General features: G+C 41.9%; 1 protein-coding gene across 1 annotated transcript in view; it reads left to right on the top strand.

Annotated features, from left to right (window-relative positions):
* CLNK (cytokine dependent hematopoietic cell linker) overlaps window positions 1-24,852 on the top strand; it is a 178,527-nt gene extending 153,675 nt beyond the window's left edge. The window contains exons 13-19 of the mRNA XM_036921105.2: window positions 676-694; window positions 2,560-2,641; window positions 4,094-4,134; window positions 9,726-9,859; window positions 13,255-13,332; window positions 17,214-17,369; window positions 24,597-24,852. Of these exons, the coding sequence (XP_036777000.2) occupies window positions 676-694; window positions 2,560-2,641; window positions 4,094-4,134; window positions 9,726-9,859; window positions 13,255-13,332; window positions 17,214-17,369; window positions 24,597-24,743 (657 nt within the window). The 3' untranslated portion in view covers window positions 24,744-24,852. The remainder of the gene's footprint in view (window positions 1-675; window positions 695-2,559; window positions 2,642-4,093; window positions 4,135-9,725; window positions 9,860-13,254; window positions 13,333-17,213; window positions 17,370-24,596) is intronic.
* The last annotated feature ends 1,238 nt before the right edge of the window (window positions 24,853-26,090 follow it).

The raw sequence follows: 26,090 nt of genomic DNA, 5'->3' as shown, positions 1-26,090 counted from the left end.
CAAACACACCTCCGTTACTATTTGATCCCATCTCTTCAAATATTTTTTCTACACACACATAACTTACATGTAAATATGTCATATGTCATGAGCCTAATTTTTATCTTGAACATTTATATAACATTGAGACATAGTATAATCTTATTCCATACTCTATGAATGCTTGCAATGTGTTTTTAATATTCCAACAAGTGAGTATAGCACCAAAATTAACAGTTCTCACTTAGATGGGCATGTAGATTGTTTCCTGTGTTTTGATACTATAAATAGGAAGTACTGGCTGGATATCTTTGTACATGGAACTTGGTCCAGATCTCAGGTTCTTTTCCTTTTTTTTTGGAAAGTGAATCTCATCAGTGGAATTTTTATGATAAGAATAACAGTATTTCTAAGGCTTTTGATAGATCTGTCTAAATTTCTTTACAAAAGAGTCAAAACAATGTATAGTCCCATCAGCAGACTGTATACTTGCCTGTTACTTCACACAAAGAGTATAAAATGTTGATTTTTGCTTGGTCTTTTGGAGAATTATTTACAGATTGAAAAAAAATGTTATCCTAACAAAAATGTTGTTCAAGTTCTACTAACCAATTGCTCCAAAGACACACATAGTATAAGTAAAATTCTCTATCACCAAGAGTCACTCAACATTCTTTTTTTTTTAATTCAATACAGGTCCTTGGAACAGAGAAAGGTGAACTATTTATATTTGTTTTCATACCCTAATACCATAAGGTTAAGTTCTGTTACCAGAGTATAGCATAGTCATTTTTTTTTAAAGGATTGTTTCAGAGTCTGGGAAATAATGGGCTCGTGCATGTGTGCATGACGACATGTTGCAGATGGATCCGGGACTCCACAGTCTATTCAGAAGTCTTTGGTCTAAATAGGGTGTTTTAAACTGAGGGTGGGCTAAGGTCTTTTTTCAGGCACAGGTTACTGACAAGAAGGAGGCACACTGTCACCCCTCCTCTGAAAAGATGGTGCTGGCCCCTACTCCAGAGAAGCTCTTGGTCTCTCCACCTTTGATGTCACCCAGGCATACATATATCTACCTTCACTTGAGCATGCATGCACACTCACTCACACACACACACACAAACACACATATGAGCATACTATTGGTGTTGTTGTGGAAGTATGCAATCCAACACTCACTCCCTGGCTGGCAAGATGCTAAGCAGGTAGGCACTTCATGCCCACTTTCAAAATACCATTTACCTTTCACTCAATGATGAATCATATCTGGCGCCGAAAGGCCTGAGCAAATGTCATGATTAACACAGGCAGCACAGTACAGTACAACATCAGATTAGGATTTCAGAGGTCCATGTGGTTTGGGTCACGTGGCATTGTCTCTGTAGAAGGCAAGCCTGCTCTCCTTTATAATGAGGCTTGTTACACTTGACTGGGACCTTACCTGGGTTTGTAGATTCCCAAGGGTCCCTGAAGGAAGAGTGGGGATCTGTTCGCAATTCTAAATAATTTTAAAACCTAAAGGAAATTGTGCCCTTCTCCCCATTAAAGCTCAGCATCCCAACTGAAATAATCAGATGTAGTTGCATTGAGCTGCAAAGATTATCATCACAACAATGTGACATTTTTCAGCTCATGAGGGGCAGATGCTCTGGGTGGCTGTTGACGGTATGAAATGATTTTATCGCATGTGTGATTAGTGGGCCAGTCACTGGTTTCAAGCACTCAATGGTGTCCAGTTTGGAGAGAGCTCAGAATAACAACAAAAATTAAGACACATCAGTGTCTATATGCTTCCTTAACTTTATTACTTAGGATAGCAACTGAGAGAGTGTTTTATGGGATTTCATATCATAGTATTATTATGTGCCCTTCTTGATTCTGGATGGCTGGTTAAAATCTATTCCTGATGAAAAGGAAATAAAAAGTGGTAACACCAGTGGCATATGTAATTACTAAATAACTCCAGTTCGTATGGTTGGCAGAACTTTTCAAAATCTGAAGCTCAAAGGGGAAAAACAGAAAATGCATGCCTGGTGGGAACCAGGTAGGAACTGCATCTATGTCAGAATCCTGGCAGCTCTCCTGCTCCACCACAGGAGAGAAATGAGAAAGGGAAATTCACAGATGAGCACTGGGCATCCCCATATCCTACATTGCTCAGAATAGTTCTTAGGTTTGACTTTTTAATAAATGTTTCTATGACATTTTTCACTTGAATGCAGAACTCCACGTTAGTCCACATCCACTTCAAGCCCTTCCAGTACCAAATACCTTTCCATGTGATGTTCTGTATTTTGGGAAGTTCAATGATGAGTTCTAAATTCACTTTTCTTGATAATATTATTGACAATTCAATATTCAAAGCAACTTTTAGAGCCTCAGGGAGAAGCCACTCCCAGGGGCCAGGGAGTTGTTGCACAATGTGTGGGTTATATCAGCTGACCACAAAGAGCAGGTAATAACGTCCCCTAATAACCAGAGGGTACTCAGATGAAGTTACAGACCTTCCAGTAGGTCTCTAATGGTCCCATATCATTTTCTTTTTGCAACTTGACCAAATTATTTGATGCCTGTATGCAGTTCCTCATTACCAGATGAAGCCAGAATCACCTCGCCTGTCACAAAATCAAGGAAGTCAAGAGATTCCCCTTGCCGCTGCCAGGTAAGGAGTCAGGAATCCCTTGTCGGGTCCCAGGTGGCCATTTCTAATTATCTCAGTTGATGACCGCACTTTTGAACAGCACTTTAATTGATGGCCAGGGGCCGAAAATACCATTATCTGATTAAATACTTGCCTGATCAAATAACTGTGACAACCGCTGTCCCCACTGAGGATCTGAGGAAGCGAAGGCTCAGGCCGGTGAGGCACTGACCACGGGAGCTGTACGTTCATGGCGGCTTCCTTAAGGCAAACTCAGGTCCTCCAACATTAGTGCTTATAAGGCCTCATGATCCCGATCTGGCCAGGGCCTCCAGCCTCGGCTCAGGCCCCCCTCTGTTGTCACTTAGCACGGGACATTCCCAGGCGCCTTTCCTCTGACTAACACACTCAGCCCCTATTTCCCTGTCTCTGTCCTCTCCCTGTGTGGGTAACTCCTCTCCTCCCCAGGCTTAAAGCCACACTGAATTCTGACCCACTCCCCAGAGGGCATAAATGAGGCCCAGAGAGGCTGAGTTTCTTACCATTGAAGTCAACTCCAACCCCAAAACCTAAGCCCTTTTCAGTCACCCACGCTGCCTCCAATGCTTTGATTCTAAAAAAGCAGCCCACAAATTCTGACTTTCTCTGGTGCCCGCCCACAGTTAAGATGCTGTCTTCTATTTATTGGAGAAGTATTCACAGGGAGTGTACCTGTGTGAGCTGGAACGGAGTAGTGGCTAGGATGACTCCCCTGGAATCGGACTGCCTGGCTTCCTCCCTTAGCAAACCATGTGACCCCGGGAAACGTCACTCATCTTGAATGGAAGCTGAGAGCAGAGCTGGCCCTGTCGCAACTGTCCGCCAGATCTCAGCTCAGCGCTACCGCCAGGCCCTGTGCGTCAGGGCGTGAGCTCCACTCCCTAGCACCCTGCTCCTCTGCCTTCACTTGCATATTGTTTTTTATTAACTTTCATTGTATTTTTGTCATCTTTTTTCCTTATGAATTTCCTTACATAATCCAGTTGTCTCACCTAGTTCACATTTCAAGAGAGAATAAAATAATTTCTATACTCTTCTTCCTTGTTAAGGCTGACTCTCATTCAATCAGAAATAATTTCTGTAGACTAAGAGCCCAATCAACCACATATCATTTTCCATAGACACTGAAATTACAAGGCAAGTTTAAATTCATAGCTTCCAAAGGTACAGATTGATCTGCACTCATTGAAATGATATAGAAAGAACTTACATGGGTCAATTTGTTCCATATCTAATGTTTGCCTGTCTTGAGAATGAAGGGAAAGAACCAGGTTCTTATTGACTTACAAAACAGAAATTCTTCAAGCTTATCCAGTAAAATATAAAGTGCTTTGTAAGTGTGACTTGAGCCATTATTATTAATCTTGCCCTTGAGGGGAACTTTACCCACCACGGGAAACAGTAACATTCTTTCAATTCTAACATTTCCTTTAGTTCTTCGCTCATGATGAGGAACCACAGTGTGCAAAACAGAGGTAAGAAACACTTGCCACAGAGAAGACAGATAGTGACTCTATAGCATCTTACTACACTGATGGACAGAGACTGTAATGGGGTATGTGGTGGGGACTTGGAAACAGGGGGAATGTAGTAACCACAATGTTGCTCATGTGAAACCTGAGCATAAGACTGTATATTAATGATACCTTAATAAAAAAAATTAATATAAATAAAATTTTAAAAAAGAAACACTTGCCATAAGAATTACAAAATAAACAGGTAAGCATCACATTATGATAGTCCTGCACTGTGACTTTGCTTTTGTGAAACTCAGAGTTGCTGAGCTGATGTGTAAGATGTATTTAGCTCATTTTCTAACAGATAGCCTTCCATTGTGCTAACATTACAATTTTTATCCAAAACTAAGTATGATCACTCAGGTGGTTTCCAGTTTTTTCCCCTTATGAACATTACTATGTTATGAACAATATTGTAGATGTCTTCCCATGAACATAAATAGGATAATTCCTGTAAGTGTGAAATTGCTAGGTTATGGCATGTGTCACCACCCTTAAATTATACCAGATGCATTTTCCAAAGCAGATGTATCAATTAGTGTCACCAAGAGCTATGAGTTCCCTTGCACCCCATCCTCTCTAACAGTTATTTTTGACAAACTTTTAGTTTTTGCCAATCCACTGGGTGTAAAATATATTTATCTTAGAAAAATCTGTGAAATGAAGAAAATGAAGCTGATCTCTTACTGATTATAAACATAAAACTCAGAAGGATACCATGTGTGCAGAGATGTCTACAACAGCACATAAATACAGTGTTATATTACTATTGGTGATGAGTTTTGGTATTATTAGTATTATTTTGTCCAATTAAACCTGTCACATTCTTGTGCAATTTTTTTTCTTCACTCCATATGCCATGGAGACTGTGTGTTCGCATCTAACTCTGCAGTCTCTTTCTGGTGAGCCATATGAGAGGGCTTAGGGCTAGAGGAAACAGACCCCATGGAGTAGGGTGGAATGACAGACAGTTCTACTGACCTGGGTCCCAGTTACACCTCTCTCCCTCTAATAGTCACCTTGAGCAAATTAATTCTTGGAGCCTCCCCTCCCCCACCCATAAAATCCAAATACTGTTAGCTCACAGGGTTCACACCCACACGTTTGCATATCCTTCCGTCTTTTCTGTATTCCCTTTCCTTCTCCAGGGATTCCCAGCCCACCCGACACCACTAGACCAAAGAGCTTCCTCCCTTGCCTCCATCATGTCCGTACTGCTCTGTGGATGTAGATGCCATCATCCATATTTTACAAATAGGAAACTTTGGAAATGTTCAGTTATTCGTGATAGTTCAGTCTCTACATGATCAACAGACTTGATCGATTTTCGGATAAATGAATTCAAGCTAAGCCATTAGGGGCCTGACAATTCTGTACCCAACAATTCCACCCTGTGTTTGGGAGTGGAGGGGAGGAGGTTTCCATACCACCAAGCAATTCTTGACACCAGCTGGATAACTGCAATGCAACTCAGGTCTAACCCTCTCTACCTGGAGATGGCATCAGATCCTGCAGGTGAAGGGGCGGCACCAAGGACTATCCCCACAACCCCTGCCAGTCAAATATGAATTCCAAGTCCAGGTTGTCATCTGAGCTTCTGACCTACTAATATTTCAAAATTATTTTCTGTATACAAGGCAAAGAGTCCAGACCCTTTCTTTGGGTTTGGCTGATTTGCTAGAGTGGCTCACAGAACTCAGAAACATTTTATTAGCTGCATTACCAGTTTATTATAAAAGGATATAACTTAGAACAGCCGAGTGGAGGAAATGCACAGGACAAGGTCCCAAAGGAGCTTCTGCCCTTATAGAATTTGGGGCCCTGCATGATGGAACATGGCGGTGCTCTCATTCACCACCTGAGGCTCTCTGAACCCCATTCTTTTGGGTTTTCATGGAGGCTTCATTACATAGACATGATTGATGAATTCATCGGCCATTGGGCACTGATTCAATAGGCCAGCCTCTCTCCCCTTCCTGAGGTCAGGGGGGTGGAACTGAAAGTTTCAAATCTCACACCACCTGATTGGTTCCATTGACAACCAGCCCACGTCCCTATGGGCTCTCCAAAAGTCTCCTCATTAATGTAAACTCTGGTGCGGTTGAAAGGTGTTTTGTTTGGAATAGTAAGGTACCTTTAGCGCTCTTATCATTTAGAAAATACCAAGGGTTTTAGGAGCTCTGTGCTAGCAAGATGACAAAGATCAAATATGCATTTAATCACAACACCACAGAGCCTAGGCAAATGGATCTCAGACAAAAAATATATCCTGATATATTCGAAGAAGCTCCAGAACAGTGCAGCTATACTCCAAAATTTTAACATTACTCTTAAATTTGGGATTATGGATGATTTATTTTATTTTTTGCTTGTTTTTAATTTTGTTTACGAATGCTTTCTTTCCCTACTTTTAACCTATAAGTATTCTTTAAACTATATGGCTCTTTTCTTACACGATTTTTTTAAATCTTATGTAAGCATAAATTAACATTTGCTAAAACATCTGCTTAAAATAAAACACTTTTATTATAAGTTACAAAAGAAAGGTCTGGAGTTGTTATTCTCTAATAATATTAACAATTAGCAGTAACTTTTATTGAGTGATTAATAGGGGTCAGGCACTGTGCTAAGAGCTTTATATAGATAAGAATTTTGAAATATTAGTGATTATTGATATCTGTAGGTTTTCCAATCTATCCCTTTTCTTATTAGGCTACTCTGCCTCAAATTTTATTGGCCACCTACACTGTGTCCTTAATGTTCTTTCACTGGCTCTGTGACAATCATTAAGGCAACCCTCCATTCTCTAAGTAGGAGAATGCTATCTCATGGGGTTCTAAAACTCAAATGCAATGTTTTATGTAAAGAAAATGTTCTGAAGATTAGCTGCCATTTTTTAGAACAAAATCAATTAAATCCTTGTAGTAGACTACATGATCAAAATTTCATTTATTCATTAAACAAAGATCCAAGCAGGACTTCAAGGGAAAAATTGCCTGGCAAAGTTGGGTTTTTTTGTTTGTTTTGTTGTATACAACTCATTCTCTGAATAGACTGCAAATGCATATAGTTGTTTCCAAATGCTCTTTTTCAAGCAGGGCTTTTCTAAATAATTAAGCAAGGCACTAAGAGTTGAAATACAGTAAATTAGTTGCCACAATATAATGAAAAATTCATAATCACTGAACATTATTACATATACTACACAAAGTAATAGGAAGTGCTGGGTTATTTTCTTTTCTCTGTTTCTTATTGTCTCCATCCATGTTGAAAAGATGGTTATGGTCATTTCAGTACTAAGGCTCTATGTGTTGCTTCACTATAATTTTAAAAAAAGTTTTTCAAGTCTATGTTTATATATTATGATGGCTTTTTTAGCTTTCTCTTGGTTAGGATTTGCCTTGTATACAGTTCTCCATCCACACATTAGTGACATCTCTGTGTCATATTTAGATGTGGAATTAGCACATAACTGGGACTTTTAAGCCAATCTGCATCTAACTTTAATTGCTTAGTTTACACCTCTAACATTTAATGTGATAATATTTTGGCGTTCTTTTTTATATGATATTGTGCCTCTTATTTGACCTACTTTTCACTGACTTATTGTATCTTTTCCTGCCAGATATTGGGTGCATCTCTTTATTCTCCTTTTTACTCATCTTGGAAGTTAAGCATTCCAATTCTACTCTTCCATTGGTTATTTTTAACATTTTAAATTAAAACATACTTGAATTTTAAAAATCTGAAGTTCATTTCCTCTTCCCAAACAATATAAAACATTTAGAGTGCTCTAATTCCAATAGTATGGATTCTGCACTGTGTTTGAAAGTTAAGCTCCTTTGCTTATAAAATAAAATTTGAAAAGCAGTGATATCTTTAGCATTATTCCTATTTTTAAGGTCAGCAATTGGTAGGTGAAATTAACTTACTATGATTAATGTAATTTAAACTGTAAGTTAGCAAACAATTTTCTACAACAAACATTTGGTACATCTAATTCCCTATATTCTTAGGCTCAACATTAAAAGCCAAAATCCATGGAACCATTAAGATAAAACTTTCAATGTTTCAGGATCATTCTGTTCTTAGTAAACTTAGAAACTTAGAGAGCCAGCTCTTTGATGACAAGGAGCAGAATATACATATAATCTAAATGCTGTAGTTACTGGCATGCAAATATTTGCTGTTTTATATAGTATTTTATCTCAAAAATGTCCTGTATCAAAGGTACCACATTCTTTCCAAGTTCTTTTTCAGCTATTTACCAGGACTATAGCTTTAGTTATATTTCCTAGACTGAATTAAGACTATATGGCTTTTAATTCTGCCTTCACACCAATTACCTCCCTTCCGTTTTATGTTGTTATTGTTCAGTATTCTACTTTCATATTTTTTTATATGCTTGAGGCTTTATGAGTTTTAAACAGTTAATCCTTGCTTAAGATTACCAACATATTTACAAATATCCTTGCTAAACATTCCTTCTCACACCTCACTTCTTCCTTGTGGCCTCAATTTCATCTTTTATTAATGTTTACTGGAAAGATATGCAGTGTAAATATGTTATTTTCATTGAAGTATATGGAGAAAAAAACATCAAAACTTAACAAGTGCTATCTTAAAATGTAGGCATCACATGAAACCAAAACTTCTTAATGAACTTTTTGTATTCTGTTACTTTAAAGTTCATTGGTCTATCTTCTCTTTTAAAGAATCTTTTAGCCAGGCATGATTTTGTAGCATAATGCATTGGTCATTTGGAAAATAATGATTCACAGACCTGAGCAGATCTTTCCAACGTATTATGTAATATGTTTTTTAAATCATTTTTGCAAGTAATACCACCAATCTTGACAGAAAAGCCTAACTGTTAGGTATGCTGATATGTCATGGAGGCAGATACAAGTTTTTCCAAATTCCAATTTGTACTTGAAAAGTCTAATTTTATAATTGGCAAAAAATACCACCAGTTGTTTTCCATGAAAAGACAGGCTCACTCCGTTCATTTTTTATAAAATATCTGCCAGATGCCCAAGTCTGAATAACCATAGTTTGTCCATCATTGTTTCAGGTTAAAAGAAGTGGTGTTCCATTAAGATAAAAAGTAATTCTTTTAAGTTAAAAGAAAAAGTGTTTCCTAAGTTGGGGATGAGCTTGACTTGTTTGTTTCTTATGGCCAGACTAGAGTGACCATGGACGATGGATGATAGATGCAGAAAGATTATTCAGAGTGTTACTAACAGAAGTAAAACATTTGGTTTTTCATCCAGTATAAAGGAAATCATGGAAGAATTTGTATCAGGGGGAGCAGCAAAGTCAGAATTACATTTTTTCAAGATTACTCCGGCTGCCCTAGAAAGAAAGGGGAAAAAATAAGCAAGAGAACAATGCAGAGGAGGCAGCTGTCCAGAGTGAGATGCCGTTGGTGCGGACTAAGAAGGTCACTGCAGGCACAGGAAGGAGCGGAGGCTTCCAGCTCCACGTCGGAGGGAGGCAAGCGGAGACAGTAATGAAATCTTACTCAAATGTGAATTTCCTTTCCGCAGATCATAAAGAAAGCATGCAGTTCCATCCTCCACAGAGAAGCCAGTCTCCAGCCAGCTACAGCCCTCGGGAAAATTCGCTACACTATAAAAACACAAGCTGGAGAAAACCTTTTCCCACAAGGTCTGATGAGAAGGTAAAATAGACCTGTCTCTGCAACATGTTCCTAGATGAATTTAGCATCTACAGAGGCCTTTATTGAACAATGCCTGAAAAGACATTATCATGATTGGCTTTAATGTTTTCTCCTTCTGGCCACATATTATTGGGTTTTAATATTTATTAAGTATGTTGGTGTATAACATTTTATATTGTTCTTTCACCAGAATCTTTGACTTGCGTATTTCCATATTTTCAAAGCATTTTTTTTAATTAATCCAAAATATAGAGATATTTAGAATTGTGTTTCATATTTACTGGCTGTTCGATAATCTTTTAGGATTAATAAGGATTTACATATTGCAATTATTTTTCCAACAACAGTCCCACATATCACATGTTCATTTCATTTGAGCAGTTCCAAAACCATTTATTGAGCATTTCCTATACAACATGCCACAGGTTATAGTACCTACCCAGAGTAGAGAAGGGAGAGATGCAAATGGTATTAGATGTTTTCTTGTTTGCCCTTCATCTATTTCCTGGTTTCTTTCTAGAATACTCTCCATCCCTACAATCAGTTCCTCCAGGACCATATTGCACTTAACATTTACCTCTCTGGAGGGATAAAACTTTCTTTATAGCTTCTATGCATTTTCCTCCATCGCCTTTGACTATAAAGCACAGAAGGATATGCTTCTGGTCTCCATCTCACATCCTATGTGTTCAGGGTCCTGCCCCAGGGCCTGCAAAGGGTTTTCAGCAGAAGCAGAGCATAGAGGGTATCTCTGGTCAATTCTCCAAAATCCTTGCAGTAGCCTAAAGGTCTTCTGTGGTCCTTATATTTAATTTCTACCTTAATTCTAAAAGAGGTCTCATGCCCTTAAGTCAGACTTTGGGAAACCTTTGCATACACTTTGTTTATTGCCCCTTTTATGTACCTAGCTTCCTTTCACTCTGTCATCTCCTTCAGAAGCACTGGAATCCCTGTGTTCCAACTAGATGTCTATCCAAAATCACACTGTCCCAGAGCCTGGATTCTTCACAGGCATGGAAGAGGTTGGCCAAAGATCAGATTTCCCTGATTCAATTCTTTGAATGCACCTCTATGATTTGTGACCTATCCATGTACTATTAATAATGTTTTGTATTAATATTCTTCAAGTTGACTTTTTTTCACTTTGTATCACTGCCCTAAATAGAAAACCAGTATTAACATGCCATGGATAGAAAGCAAACTGAAAACTAATTACAGCATTCCATTTCTAGATATAAACCCAAAAGAACTGAAACAGGTCTTCAAACAGATATTTGCACACCCACATTCAAAGCAGAATTATTTACAATAACCAAGAGGTGATAACAACCCAAGTGTCCTTCAATGGACAAATGGATAAACAGAATGTGGAGTGTGTGTGTATAAACATGATTCAGCTCTAAGAAAGAATGAAATCTTTTTCTAAAACAAGAAATGCATAATATAGTTGAACCTTAAAAACATTATGTTAAGTGAAATAAGCCAACCACAGAAGGACAAATATACAATTCTGTTTATGGCAAATTCACAGGGACAGCAAGAAGATGGTGGTTACCGGGGCTTGGGGAGGAGATAAAGGCATAGTTTCAGTTTGGGGTGATGGAAAGGTTTCGGAGATGGACAGTGGCGAATGGGTGCAAAGCAATGCGAATGCCTTCAATGCCGCTGTGCTGCACACTTAAAAAATGGTTTCAATGGTTAATTATATCGTCTACGTTTTACCACATTACGTTAAAGTCATTGTAGCTCAAACAAAACAAGGCCATTAAATTGTAGCAAGATCCCATCACTTCCTAATGGCTCCACCTAAGGATTTTTCTTCTGATGATGAAGGAGAACTTAGAAATGCCAGAGAGATATGGCCACATAGTAGCACCAAAATGAGACATTCCTCTTGAATAAGGCAAAGCGCTAGAAGAGAACTGAAGGGGGACCATTTCTCTGTCCTGGGAATGCAGAGTAGCTCAGTGCTGTGTTTGAGCACCGTCTTCACCCACCAGCAGCACTTGTAACCACGCCCAAAGAAACACACCTCTAAAAATCTCCACGTGTCTTACAGATTGAACAAATAAATAAAACCAGAGTAGGTGAAATGCACCAGGGCTGATCCCCCAGACTGGCTGAGAGGCCCCCCAGGAGCAGCAGACCACTCTGAGCTCAGAGAACCCACACCTCCACAGGGAAATGGGGCTCTGAGGCGCCCTTTGTCTCTGAAGCCTGTTATGTGGCATTGCTGGACCTCCCTGGCACCAACTTGCTCCTGGGGGCAGAGAGTAGGTAAAGGAATTATCCAAAGGAGGCCTCAGATAAGGGGTGGCTTTGATCCCCCAGTTGACGGAAGAGAATGGCAGATCTGGGCACAGGAGGTGGTGAGGAGCAGGAGGGATTCCGGGCAGTTACAGCTAGGAATTCCACCCTCATGTCAAGCCCTGAAGCTGTGTGTGTCCAGGGAATAGCAAACATTGGGTTGGCCAGATTCATGTCGTCAGACTAGGGGGTGGCAGGAGGTGAGGCTGTGTAGTTCAGGCTCGTACCTTTTCCAAAGGCGCTCACACATGCTTGGTGTGCACATCATCAGAAGGATCAGTTTGTCCTGGGAGGACAGGGACCCAGTTTGAGAAAACAAAGACCTGATGTCACAGCCCTCACTCTTGGCAACCACGTGACAGATGTTGACTTCCTGAGCCTCCACGTAACTCACAGGATTATTGCAGGGATGGATCAGGGTAATAAATAAGGAAGGGCCTTAGAGATACTGGACTCACGTAGGAAATTATTTAATATTATTATCCTTGGAACCCTGTAAAGGAATTGCAGAACTGTGGTGCATCTCTCTGACTGCTCTTCCTCTCTCTGATGGTGAATTTTATAATCAAAAGAAATCAGTTGGTATAAATAAGGTAGCATGGCACAGAGAGAAAGCCAAATAGACGAGGGTTCAAATGCTAGTTTCACTGCATGTGACTTCAGGTAAGTGGCACAAAGGTGCTCTCAATCTGTACCTGTCTTTCTCTTCCCTGCTGTTTTTATGATGACTGGGGCCATGTAGGCTTTACAAACAATATACATCCCACGGCAGTAAGCTTCGGCAGGGGCAGATTCTGAAAGCATTGATTGACAGAGGATTTATTATCCATTCTGAACATGATGCCAAAGGGCCTTTCTCAATAGATGGAGTGAAATGTCTGGTTACTCTCCATGACAGGCAGATTCTTCTCATGCCTGTTACTTTTACTGCGCCCATCTCCAGATCCAGGGACAGAACGTTGATGCTGCTTATGAACTATAAATCAAACCACGAATTGGCACTGGTGGGCCAAAAGTGAATTTTAATTCATTGATAATTAGAATTTCCCATTGACTCTCAAATACTCATCACTGAACTTGTACAGCAGGATGTCCAGCACAACGAATGGTACATCGGAGAATACAGTCGCCAGGCTGTAGAAAAGGCATTAATGAAGGAGAACAAGGTAACACCTTCCTTCTATGGGACCCACCTCATTGTTTCTCGGATCGATCACCTTGTGGCTTTCTGCCCATAGGTCAGGGGACAGGACAAGCAGGGTTTTGACGTAGGGGCTCCTGCGTCACCTGTATTCTCCCTGCAGCAGATGTTACTGAAAGGGGGATCTCACATAGGTGTAGATTTGAGACTTGGTTGTCACTTATCAGCCATGTGACTTTCTCGGGTGCCTAAATATCTTCAAGTGTAGTTTTCTTTATTCATGAAATGAAAATAGTAAAATCAACCCTCAGGAACTCTTTTGGAGATCAAATGTGGGAGCTGGGGTAAAAATGGAGGTCACAATGGAAGGTGGCTTCCTTCTGCCTTCTTCAAGTTTCCTCCCCTTACTACAGGTATTTCCTCTCATTATAGTTGGGTCTTTATGTCCCACTTCTCAGCAAAGCATCAGGGTTCATGAATGGTGTAACAGTCAGGATATGCTTGGTTATGTAGTAACAAACAACCCCACAAGCTCAGCTGCTCAGCCTAACAAAACTCTATTTCTTGCTTAAACTCCATGTTTAAGACAGGTTTGGGTGGGTAGGCCCAGGCCCCCAGAGGCCCCATCTCAATGTATGTTCCCACAACTCACACACTGGCTCTTAATGCATCTTCTCAAAAGTAACATACTACACGCCTGCTCCTATTTCATTGACCAACATCACACAACTAGACCTAACTTCAAAAGGGATGGAAAGTTCAAACCTACCATTTGACCACAAAGAGAGAAAAACTAGCATATTTGAGATCAGATCAAATGACTACTGCAACCATCATCACAAGAAGCAAATCATTATTTGCAACTACTAAAAAGAACCACTCTATTATGTGCAGAGAACCATAAAGATCATTCAGAAGTGATAGGCTTTCAAGATTGATGCAACATCAAAACCCATCCTTAACTAACCAGCAGAGAGGTCATTATTGAGTGAGGAAATACAAAAATGAATGAGTAAGCTAATTATTAGTAGATGGTCAAATACATGATAGGTCCCCAATAAATTTTAATAAAACCTAGCTCTCAGTCTTGATATTATAAAATTAAATAAGATAAATTATATGTAAATTGCTAGGGTAAACAGAATAATACCCCCCCCCCCCGCACACAAGATGTCCACATTTTAATCCCCAGAACCTGTGACCATGTCACCTTACATGGAAAAAAGGAATTTACAGATGGGATCAAACCAAGATTCTTGAGACAGGGAGATTATCCTAGATTATCTGGGTGGGTTCAACGTAATCACATGAATCCTTATGAGGGAGGCAGGAATGCCAGAGTCACACATGGTGGAGGGGGGCATAAGTCAAGACCAGTGGCAGCCCCTAGAAATTGGATAAGGCAAGGAAACAGACTCTTCCCTAAAGCCCCCCTCACCCACCCAAGAAAAGGAACACAGCCATGATGATGCCTTGACTTCCAGAATTATAGGACAATAAACTGAGTTTTAGGTTACTCAATTCATAGTGATTTGTTATGGCAGCAGAAGGAAACTAATATAGTGGCTAACAACATATCTTGAACATATTAGGAATAAATGGAATTATCTCATTTTCTAGATGAGGAAACTGGGACTAAGGTCTCCACCACAATGTGGAGGAAGGGGCAGCCCTGGACCCAAGAGCAGTGCTGTCTTCACAAAACCCCAGCTGCCTTTAGTAGCCACTGTAGTTCTTTGGGCGATGCGTTGCCTCTAGGACCCTCTCTTCCCTCGCGGCAGGGAATCCCGCCAGGGCTGACCTGTGCCGGGTAGAACAGTGGAGTGGTGGGGCCAGCTCCAACCTGGCCTCTTCTTGGCTAACCAGCACCCAGTGAGCCATTGCACTCTTTGAACCTATTTCCCAACAAAACAACTGCTCTTAGGAGACCTGCTTCCAGGAGCCGCTGTGTGGATGGTGCTAGAAGAGCAATGTACACATCACATAATGCCCTCCTGGCAACACGTGGGTGCTCGGCCAATGCTCTCGTCACTCCCCTTCCACATGCCTGCTTCTGCCTCCCCCAAAAAGCATCGAGAGAACAATCTCAGTTAAATGACTTCACATTTTCCATTTTGTTTCCTACTCCATCTCAGTTTTGTCAAAATGTGTTTCCCACGTATGAAAGATAATTTAATTTAGATCTTGCCCAGAGTCATTATGACAGACATGTTGCAGAGTTTCAGATGATAAATCCAAAAATCGGTCATGCACCTTGGCTTCCTCTCCATTTCTGAGCTTTGGCAACGTCCTGTGCTTGAGTCATGAGACTTCAATTATGGCTGAATTTAATTATTTAGGCAGAACAAGTTTTAGAAAATTCCTCAATCCCACATTATATACTCAGAGGCTGGTATATTTAAAAAGTAAGAACTTGACATTTAGCTATTCCATTGATTAGTTGTGACACATTAGGGGAGTCACTTAAGCGATGAGGCCCTAACTTCCTTACCTGTAAAATGGGGATAAAATAACTCCTCACATTATACATGAAGATCAAATGAAATAATGTATGCAAAGTGCTTGGCATCTTGAGGACAACTCTCAATAAACCTTAGCTGCCAGCATGTTTACAACATCACTATAATTTCATAGTATTATTTGTAAAGTTCATATATTTACAGTATTGTTATATAGCATTATAACCATTATATATACCAATATCCGTAATATCTATAAATATTATAGACTATATAGGCACTAAATATAGGCTATAAAGAATTATATAATGGCTATAAATATAAATTATTATATTTAATATCTATATAAAGAATAAATAGTACTTCACACATCTAATTTGATCTATTGTTTATAGATCTATTCTTTCCACATCATTTATAACCACCTATACAAGAATCTATACATTATAGTTACAGATTTCTCAGTACTATTCATCATATAAATGACACGACATAGCCACAAAACTAAGCCTTGCAGGTGTGTCTATGCACAGCAGCATTGCCCCAGTTCTTAGCCCTTTACGCCCAGACGCTCATCCTAGTTATTCCCAGAGCGCACCTGATCGCTTCTGCTCGGTGTAATTTGCCTCCTCCTGGCCCTCAGACCGTTTCACACCGCTGACCTGGAGACCCTCCACTTCCTCCCCTGGCCTCCGGAACACTGAAGCCTTGGGGGTCCTTCTCCCTCTGACCTCCTAAATGCCGATTCTGTCCCCTCTCCCTCACTCTCTGCTAGCCTTCACCTCACCCGTGGCTGTTTTCTCCTCCCTCAGAGTCTCTCCACTCATTCTGGTATCCGGGACTTGGAAGCCCCACGTCTCTTTTGGGGGACCCTAATTGACGTCTCTCCACACAGAGGCCTGATTTATCATACAAAAAGCCTCACCTGAGCATCAGGCAGAATAGGAAGCATATGAACACAGGCAGATGAAGGCAAGCACACCTGGCAGGGGCAAGAGGGCCACTCCATGCAAAGGGGGTGGCCTGTGCAAAATCTGGGAGCACCAAAGCAAGATGGTGCCTTGGCAAAATGTGGCTTTTTGCCGGAGCCAGGACGCAGGGGTGGGAGACCACAGGAGTGACGAGAGACGACCGGGAGACGGGTTGGTGCATTTACCCACGAACATCATGCTAAGGTCGTAGGCATGACACTGAGGACGGTAGCGGATGACGGAGAGCTTGAAAGGAGGGAGTGCGCATGAATGGTACACTTCCCAGAAAATAGCAAGGACCCTTGCACATTCGCACACTCAGGAAATAGCTCCCGAATTAAAATGAATGAAAGAACTGGTTTCTCAAAAACTAAAGTCAATCGGGAATCCCACACCCATAAGCATTACTGCTGCTGACACGGGTAGGTGGGGCGCCAGCAAGCCTGAGAAGATGATCATTCTCCCTTTTGCTGCAGGACGGCACTTTCTTGGTTCGGGACTGTTCCGCTAAATCCAAGGCAGAACCCTACGTTTTGGTCGTGTTTTATGGGAACAAAGTTTACAACGTGAAAATCCGCTTTCTGGAGAAGAATCAGCAGTTTGCCCTGGGGACAGGACTCAGAGGAGATGAGGTGGGTATTACCTAACTGCTTCCCTTTTCCAGGCTAAAGACAGCAAATAAGGGGACAGCTGGGAGTATGCTGACCAAGTCTAGGCCCCACACCCTATGCCTGCAGGGTCGGAGAAAAGAGGGCCACCCTGGAGGTGGACAGTGTCACCTACTCCTGCCAGCTGCCTTCCACGGCACCACCATGCTTGTCTTAAACTCAGCTCACTGGGATGGTAGCCAGTCCCGACCTTCCATGCATCCTCTGTCCTGCTTTGCCCATTAAGGAAAACTCATTCTGCAAGACACATCTGAATTCTGCCTCCCAGAACCCCCTGTTGATGTTAATGCCACAATCCTTCCCACCCAGCGCTGAGCTCCCACAGCAGGCATCTCGGGCAGTATCTGTCAGCAGCAGCAGTCAGTAGGTTTGTGCAGCAAATCGAATGTGAGCTGAGTTACAACATCCAGGGCTCAGTACTGATCTGGGGATGGGTGGCTGGGTGAAAGACCCAATCAACTAAAGCATTCATTAATAACCATATAAACAAATCAAACAGAAAGGGGAAAGATGATTGATTTTTCACTGTTTATACTAGACCTGGTCTGTCTACATTATCTCATTTTAAACCTCAACTCCTTGATATATCGATTCCTCCTATTTTAGATGTAGGGAAACTGAGGCTCAGAAAATTAAGAAAATGGCTAGAGATGCACAGGTAGTAAATGAGAGGGCAAGGAGAGGCTATGCTATGAACTCCTCTTGAAAGGAAGGAGGGAAGAAGGAAGGGAGGGAGGGCAGGGTTCAAGTTGTGCGCCACTGTTTGCTGAGTATGTGAGCTCAGGAGAGGTGCTTAACTTCTCTGAGATTTTGTTTCTTCAGATGTAAATGTTCAAGTCTAGACCTTATAATTTAGTGATTCTCATTTAGCATCCCCAGACCTTAGTTTATCTGTTGGTATAGATTATGGGCTGAACTGTGTCCCCAACCCAAATCCATATATTGAAGCAGTAACCCCCAGTGAGGTCACACCTCAGAATGTGACTGTATTTGGAGATGGGTCTTTAAAGAGGTCCTCAAGGTAAAAGGAGGTCATTAGGGTGGACCATAATCCAAATGGCTGGTGTCCTTATAAGAAGAGGAGATTGGGGCACATGCACAGAGAGAGAAGATTACATGAGGATACAGGAAGGAGACACATCTACACACTTGTCTACCCACCAAGGAGAGAGTCCTTTGGAGAAATCAACCCTGCCGACACCATGATCTTGGACTTCCAGCCTCCAGACCTATTACAAAATAAATTTCTGTCATTTAAGCTCTCCCCACCCAACCCCCCACCACAGTACTATAAAGGAAGCCCAAGAAAACTAATACAGTGTGAAGCCTGAACTGCCACACAAATATCTATTGCTCTTCAATAGATATCAAAATAAGGAACATTGCCAGGGCTGCCAGAAGGGTCCAGGTAGGCCTGTGTGTGAACCCCTTAACAGCTGCTGAGAGCAGACTCCAGCTTAAACCCACTGTCCAACCTAGAGCCCTTTGCTGAGAATGACACATGGCTGGAGAGGTATGACCCACCCAGCACGGGGTCAGTTCACCAGGCTTTGCCACAGCCTGGGAGAGTTTTGGCCTAAATGAGAGCATGAGTGAATGCATAGATTAATACAAAAAATCTGCTAAATACAGCCATAATAAGAAAGCATTCATTCAAAACTAAAGTAGCCAATTTTTTCCCTTTGTGCTGAGGATTAGTGAATTAATGATTGTAAAGCACTCAGAATACTTCCCAGAGCACATCAAGCCCACGATAAATCTTAGTCATTGTATTTTCATTATTATGACTGAGTCGTTGTGATACCTAGGACATAGTACCTCTCATCTCGATACTTACGGCTAAAGGACTTCCACGTCAGTTTCCTTTTATCCTTCTATATCTTCTTCAAGCTCACAGAATTTCTCTATTTTTTTTTTTAAAAAAAAAAGGCTTTCTATGACTTAACTATTTAGGACAAAGGATTCATTTTCTTTAAAGAATACATAAAATGGAAATCAGGTGCCCTAACATGTGCATGGCCCCCTGGAGTTGCTGGTTAATTTGCTCTCTCCTTTGGTCCTTGCCAAAGCCCCAGGGAAGATGTGTTGTTCAACCCCTTTTATGAGCGCGAGGAAACAGACCCCAAGAGGTTACAGCTTCTTTTTTCCCCACATGTCATACTTTGGGCTGCCAATAAAAACAAGGAAACAGCAGCTCTGTGATGCTATCCTAATAATGTTTAATCAGCTTGTCAGCCAGATCAGTGACAGCCTCAGCAGGTGAGCAGTTCTCATCTATGGCATCCCATAGATTAAAGCATCAGCTTCCAAGAGAGATGCTCAAATTATTGTCACCAAGCACGCCTTGCAGATTCAAATGCCTATTTGAAGAAGACCTTTTTTGGTTATTGCAGAATTTTCTCCTCCCATGCATCTGCCAAGCAAGAGTTCTCTTTTTGTCTACTTATTTAACTTACCTATGTTTACTATGCACAGGCACTATTCTGTGCAATTAACAATTACTCTTTAACTTGATGTAATCCTCAGAGCAACCCTGTGTTGGTAGGTGCTGCTGACATCTCCGTTTAATTGATGTTGAAACTGAGGCACACTAATATGAAGTGACTGGCCCATGGCCACAGCTAGTACATGGCAAACCTGGAGCTCGGTGTAGTCTATAAAATTATTGGCATCCTCATACAGTTTCAGATAACATCATGACCAAACACAAACACTCCCCAGCCTGCTTGAAAACAGCCCAGTTGAAAAATAGCTAACACTTACACGAAGCTTACTGTGTGCTAAGCACTGGGTGAGAAATGACAATGTATAGGTGGCCCTTCCTGTCTTTCCCCTGAATGAGCCGAGCACTGGTGCCAGGAGCCCGGCATGTTGATTGCTCTCTGTTTCCTCCTGCCTGTCACAGGCCAGCCCTTTGTCCTGCTGAGGAAGAATCTCCCATCTTCTAAAAAAGGTGGAAGTGTCCGGAACAGCAAGGCTCTGCTAAATGCAGGCCACCTGCTAGCGGCTCCATCTGATGCTTGAATAAAGAAATAGCATCTCAGTCTGACTCCCCGGGACAAACATACCGAGATGAGACACAGGGTTTTCAAGGATAATTGGATTTTGTGTGGTTTCTTGGCTGCCTCGCAAACTTTAGAATTTAACCGCACATACAGTGCAGCAACACCTGTCTCAAGGGAGGTAGTTTAAGTGTAAGACGAGATGATGTAAATAGAGTGCTAGACACACAGAGCCAGCTGCTTAACAGGTATCGGTTTCCATCTTCAACGGTTCCTGGAAGTGCTTCCCTGAGGGGTTTCCCAGGCATGGGCAAGGCAAAGCTCCCACTGGGATGTGGGACCTGCAGGAGCAGGGTGGACCAGGCCCTGGAAGGCACCGCCTGTCCACACTCCTCACAAGCACAGAAGGCGAGCGAACCCACATATGCCCGCGAGGAATAAGCCTGGGAAAGCCCACCTTGCTGCTGCATGTTAGGTATTTAGGTCATTCTTTTAGTCACATGCCTAGAAACTCAGATTTAACAAGAACCCAGAGTCTTAATTTCCTGAGGCTGCTGTCACAAAGTGCCACAAACACGGTGGCTTATGGCAAGAGAAACGTATTCTCTTGCAGCTCTGGAAAAATCTGAAATCAAGCACAGCAAGGTGGTCCTGGAGGTCCTGGAGAGGATCCTTCCTCAGCTCTCCCAGTTTCTGGAGGTGGCCGGCAGACCTTGTCTTCCTGCTCTGGCCACTTGACTCCAATCTGCCTCTGTGGTCACTCCGTCTCCTCCTCTTCTCTGAATGAACCTCCCTCTGCTCCTATCTTACAAGGATACAAGTGGCTGCTTTTAGGGATAACCTAGGATAACTCCTCCTTCCAAGACGCTTAACTTAATCCCATCTGTTGTCATGTCAAGGAATATTCACTCTTTTGATGTATGACATAATATTCACAGATTCCAAGGACTAGGGCGTGACATATTTTTGGGGAACCACCATTCAGCCCCCTGCACTATTTGCTCTGTTATTGACCAAGCATTCATTTTATGCCTACACTGTGCTAGACTCAATACTCCATTCTGGGGCCACAGAGTGGAGTAAGGTGGAGTCCCTGACATCCAGGGGCTACCCTGCTAATCTGTGTCTGTCTATACACGTACCTAAGCAGGAGTGAGACTGGGAATATTTAGCAGCTGACATAACATCACCCCTGGCCAGCCAGTGAGGCACCTGCCATTAATAAACCTTCAGAGCTTTACCTGCTACCAAACATCAACCTTGCATCTAAGTTTCAGAAACCACGTTTGTCAACATTCTGTGAAAGCTTATGGAACGGAGGAATTTCGGTCATCAGACTTTTCCTTGCCCTGCAAATGTTTATGATAAGCTGCTAAAAATTATGATAGACGTTCACTTGACAAATTAAACTGAAAACCAGGAGACAGAGACAAACCACTAAGCCATGGCTTGTTTCTCACGTCCCCTCTCTGCTTCTCTCTCCTCCCTCTCCCTTTACATCTCTCACTTTCTTTTTCTCTCTTATTTTCTTTCACTCCCCTGTGCATACCAACCAAATTGACTTGCCTTTCCAGCAGTGAAACATGGACTACAGTTAGTATATAGGGCAAACACAGAAGGTTTTGACAAACGTTAAGATCTAATATTAGGATGACGTTTGCTGTCCTCCTAAAAAAAAAGTCATTCAATAGAAAAATAAGAGCTTAAATGTAATCTTTTTTAGAAGTCTCTTTCAGGTAATACATCAGCTGCAGGCCTATCGTTACAAGTGCATAATAAGAAATGACAGTATGATTTATTGCTCCTGCCTTGCTCCCTACAACTTATTAAAATTAGAATTTCATATAAAATATCATCCATATAGTAGATTATTAAAACAATGAACATTGAACTCATTATTTCGAGGCCATCCTAAAGAAAGCAGGAATGAGAATACAAAGCAAGCATTTCCCTCTGGAGATTAATACCAGAAAAGAGGATTTCTTTTGTGCTATGTGGGTTAACCAATTTTGTGCAAGAGTTCTGCATGAAAAGTTCTTTTCATTAATCACTTAGTTTTGTCAAGTAGGAAGAAAGAGAAAGAAAGGCCTGCCCTTCGTGTATAACTGGAAATGAAATGCAAAAATGTCCTTTCTCCCCAAACACTTACAATGAGAGTCCATAAACTTCTCTGGTGAAGTCGTTGCTCTTTCATCCTGTTCTCAGCAAACCTAGAAGGAGGAGGTCACAGCCATGACTGACACTCACTGGGCACTCCCTGCATACTGAGCTCTTCCAAATGCTGTATATGCACCACCTCAATGAATCCTCACCATGGCCCTCAGAGGACGCCGCAGCATTACCATCAGTGTTTGGAAACAGACATCCTGAGACGGAGAGTGAAAGAACCTTGCCCAAGGTCACACAGCTAGAGGGTGGGGAGGGCCCAGCTTGGAACTCAAGCAGGCGGCCTCCACACGCCCTTCACTTATAATTTCTGTAGCAGAACAATTAATTTCCCCATTGGACAACTGGGAAACCACCTTCCTTCACAGGAAGTAGGAACAGATATTTATTGCATACCTGTTAGGGCAGACAGATGGGTCATCTCATTGAAAACTCTGCCACAGATCAGTAACAGACAGGCTCAGAGGGGCAAGTCACTTACAGATTTAATCAAGACTCTGTAAGTGTGAAAAGACACACCCAACTCACAGGAGCTTAGGTGGGAGCGAGGAGTCTGTTGACTCAGTCACCAGGAAGGACAGGAAGGGAGTAGGTCCGGAGACTGGTCAGTGTCAGGAGCAGCACCATCCCATGCGCCTTCCCTCATGGTTTTCCACCAACATGATGCCTGCCACATGTTCCCCGTGTGGTGGGAAAGAGGAGGCAGCCAGGGCAGTCACAGGGTTTCAGTGAGGTGCTCCCTGAGGAAAACAGAGTCCCCTCCCAGCAGCCGTGCACGGCCCTGAGGGAGGCCCCTGGGTTCTAGCCTCAAGCTGATGATTCTCTCAGCATGGCATCCCTAAGTGAAATGACCTGTTTGTGCAGGAAGCTCTTTTCCCCACCTGAATGCCATCCATGAGGTCGGGGACCTGACAATCCCCTTGCGGGTGGCTGTCCCTAAGGCCTGTGAGCATTCTGGGCTGGGCTGTCCTGCACAGACAGACCAAAGCAGAAGCAGCCATCCCCAGCAGCCCCCCTTGTCTGGCTGGGTGGTCCCTCTCCTGATCTGATGGAACACCAGGATCATAAGCCATAGACAAGGTGCCATAAAGGAAGGGACAGGCACGTGTCCAGAAAAGGCAGGCTCCCCTCCTGGTCCTGGCCCCATGGCTGTGTGATCCCTGAGTAAGTCAGTGCCTGTCTCTGGGCTGCAGCTTCCCTAGCTCTTCAGGGAAGGCCATCCTACCTGCCATGCTCACCTCCCAGATGGCTGAGGAGGATCAGCCTTGGCTGAGGCCCGCAGGCAGGCTGAGCCAGCTCCTGCTACTTAGCGACCAAAAGACTTATCAGGAACTCATCCAGCGCAGCTAACAGGAATCCCTGGCTGCGCCCGCAGGTTTCCAACACCTCTTTGCACATGCGTCTTTCTCCTCTTACCACTCTTATTAAACCCTCCCTGACCATTCATCTAGAATCACCCAGAATGTACAGAACGTGTCAGTTCTACATCTTCCACAAAGCACTTCCTAATCCCCCTAACCTTGAGATAATCTTGCTCTCCCTTATGCCACCATCTCATTTTGTTCTATACCTCTCTAGAAACATAAAAAGCCACCTCTTTATTTCACAAGCAGCCCAGGGAAGGAAGCTAAACCCTCCAAGAACTACCAATGGCCCTGTGGCTATCACTGCTCTGTCTGACTCTACTCAGATGTGTCAGGATAAGAGGGTTTCACGGAGGAAAAGGTCACAGCAAGCCTTTCCCACCAAGTCACTAAATGAAGACCAAGTCTCGATCTGCTCACTTTCGGTCGCCTCAAGCATCTTTATTTTCCCTCATTGTCTTACCATTCTTATCCCTCATCCTTCAAAACCTTGTTTGCCACATCCTCTTTTATTTTCTTTAATCATTTTCTGATACACCTTTACAATCCAAAACATTTCAGATGACTTAACCTCCTCCCTAAGTAAAAGGCAATAGGCTGTACTTCAAGCTAGAGACACAAAGGATCTTTACATTCTAATTTTCTTCTCTGTGTTTCAGAAGTTCAATTCAGTAGAAGACATCATTGAACACTACAAGTATTTTCCCATCATACTGGTTGACGGGAAAGATAAAACTGGAATCCACAAGGAGCAATGCTTCCTGACTCGGCCACCCCCTTTCAGCAGACACCTCTCACCTTGGTAGCCTGGGCTTGGTTTTGTCTTCAGTTCAGTGCATCCAGTGCTCCCATCATTATTCATTTATTTCAAAAGGTTTTCTGTGGCTTTAAGGGATTACTTTGCCTTATAGTAAAGAAAAGTGGAAAATCAATCATGGTTTTGAAAGTTCAAACTACAGAAGAAGTATTTATAAGATGCAAAAATAAAAGCTACCTTTAAAAAAAAAAACATCTGCTAAAGAACAAACTATAGGCTTAATCATTATGCTCAGGTGACAGATGAGCAACAAAGGCGACAAGAAGCTGTTGCTCAAATGTTCGCAGCTAGTTCACGACAAACCTATGTAAGGTTCCCAAACCTATGCTCTTTAGAGGACCTGGCCCTGACTTCCTTTATTTCAGAAATGTTTGGACATGTGAATTTACAATGTTTTTGTGATTCCTTACGCTAAAGATATTGCTGAATGTTAGCTCCTCTGGACATTCACTTATAAGGAAATAATGTAGCAGGAAAATAAGAGCACTGGTGAATATCACTGAAAAGACAGGAATCAGAAGGGCTTCAGTACAGTGTGGAAAGGCCATAGGACTAGTCTCTTGCACACTCTGTTTAGAGTAGCTTTAAGACAAATGGAATTACCTGATTCATAGTAAGGGGCTAAGCTTACATGGAAGTAAAATGACAATTTCTTTTAAAATTCCAACTGTGGACTTCCATTCAAAGGAGAAAAGAACTGCCCTCCAATTAGTACTGTCTTGCAGGAACCTTGCTCCCTTCATGATATTGTGCCTTCTTAAGGCTAAGAGGATTTCATTTTATTCCTGTTTTATAGTACAAAAGAGGAAACAGAGGCTCAAAGAGGTTACTGATCTTCCTCAATATGAGAGCACAGATTTTTATCCACTTTGCCTGGCTCTATCCAAGCACATCTTCCCAGGTACACTCTCTATGAGACTGTACAGTCAAGTTCAGTAAAAAGCTAAATTAAAGAGAGACACACACACAATTTGAAAATAGAGATTAGCCCACATTAAAATATATAAATAAACTCTTGTAGTGGAATAAGTTAAGCAAAAAAAAAAGAGTTTTGGGTGAAATTAATATACATAATGACTTCAAGTGTTACCAAAGCCCACATGGGAAATTTATGGAGTATTTATGTAACTGCAGCTTTAATGCAGAAGTAAAACCAAAATAGAATTAGAAGGCAAGACATCAGTTAGAAGACATCAATGAAAACAATACAAATAATGTTCAGGATTATCACTTGTCTAAAAATCAGATGACAAGGGCTCTGGGGGAGCTGTTAGTAGCTACAAACCAACCAGCCGCTGAACGGGCTGCCTTTTCACAAAGTCACAGTGAAAGAATG

The sequence above is a fragment of the Manis pentadactyla genome, chromosome 5 (genome assembly GCF_030020395.1).
Source record: "Manis pentadactyla isolate mManPen7 chromosome 5, mManPen7.hap1, whole genome shotgun sequence".
Lineage (NCBI taxonomy): Eukaryota > Metazoa > Chordata > Mammalia > Pholidota > Manidae > Manis > Manis pentadactyla.
Note: the sequence above shows the minus strand (reverse complement) of the source record. Positions and strands in the feature narration are given on the sequence as shown.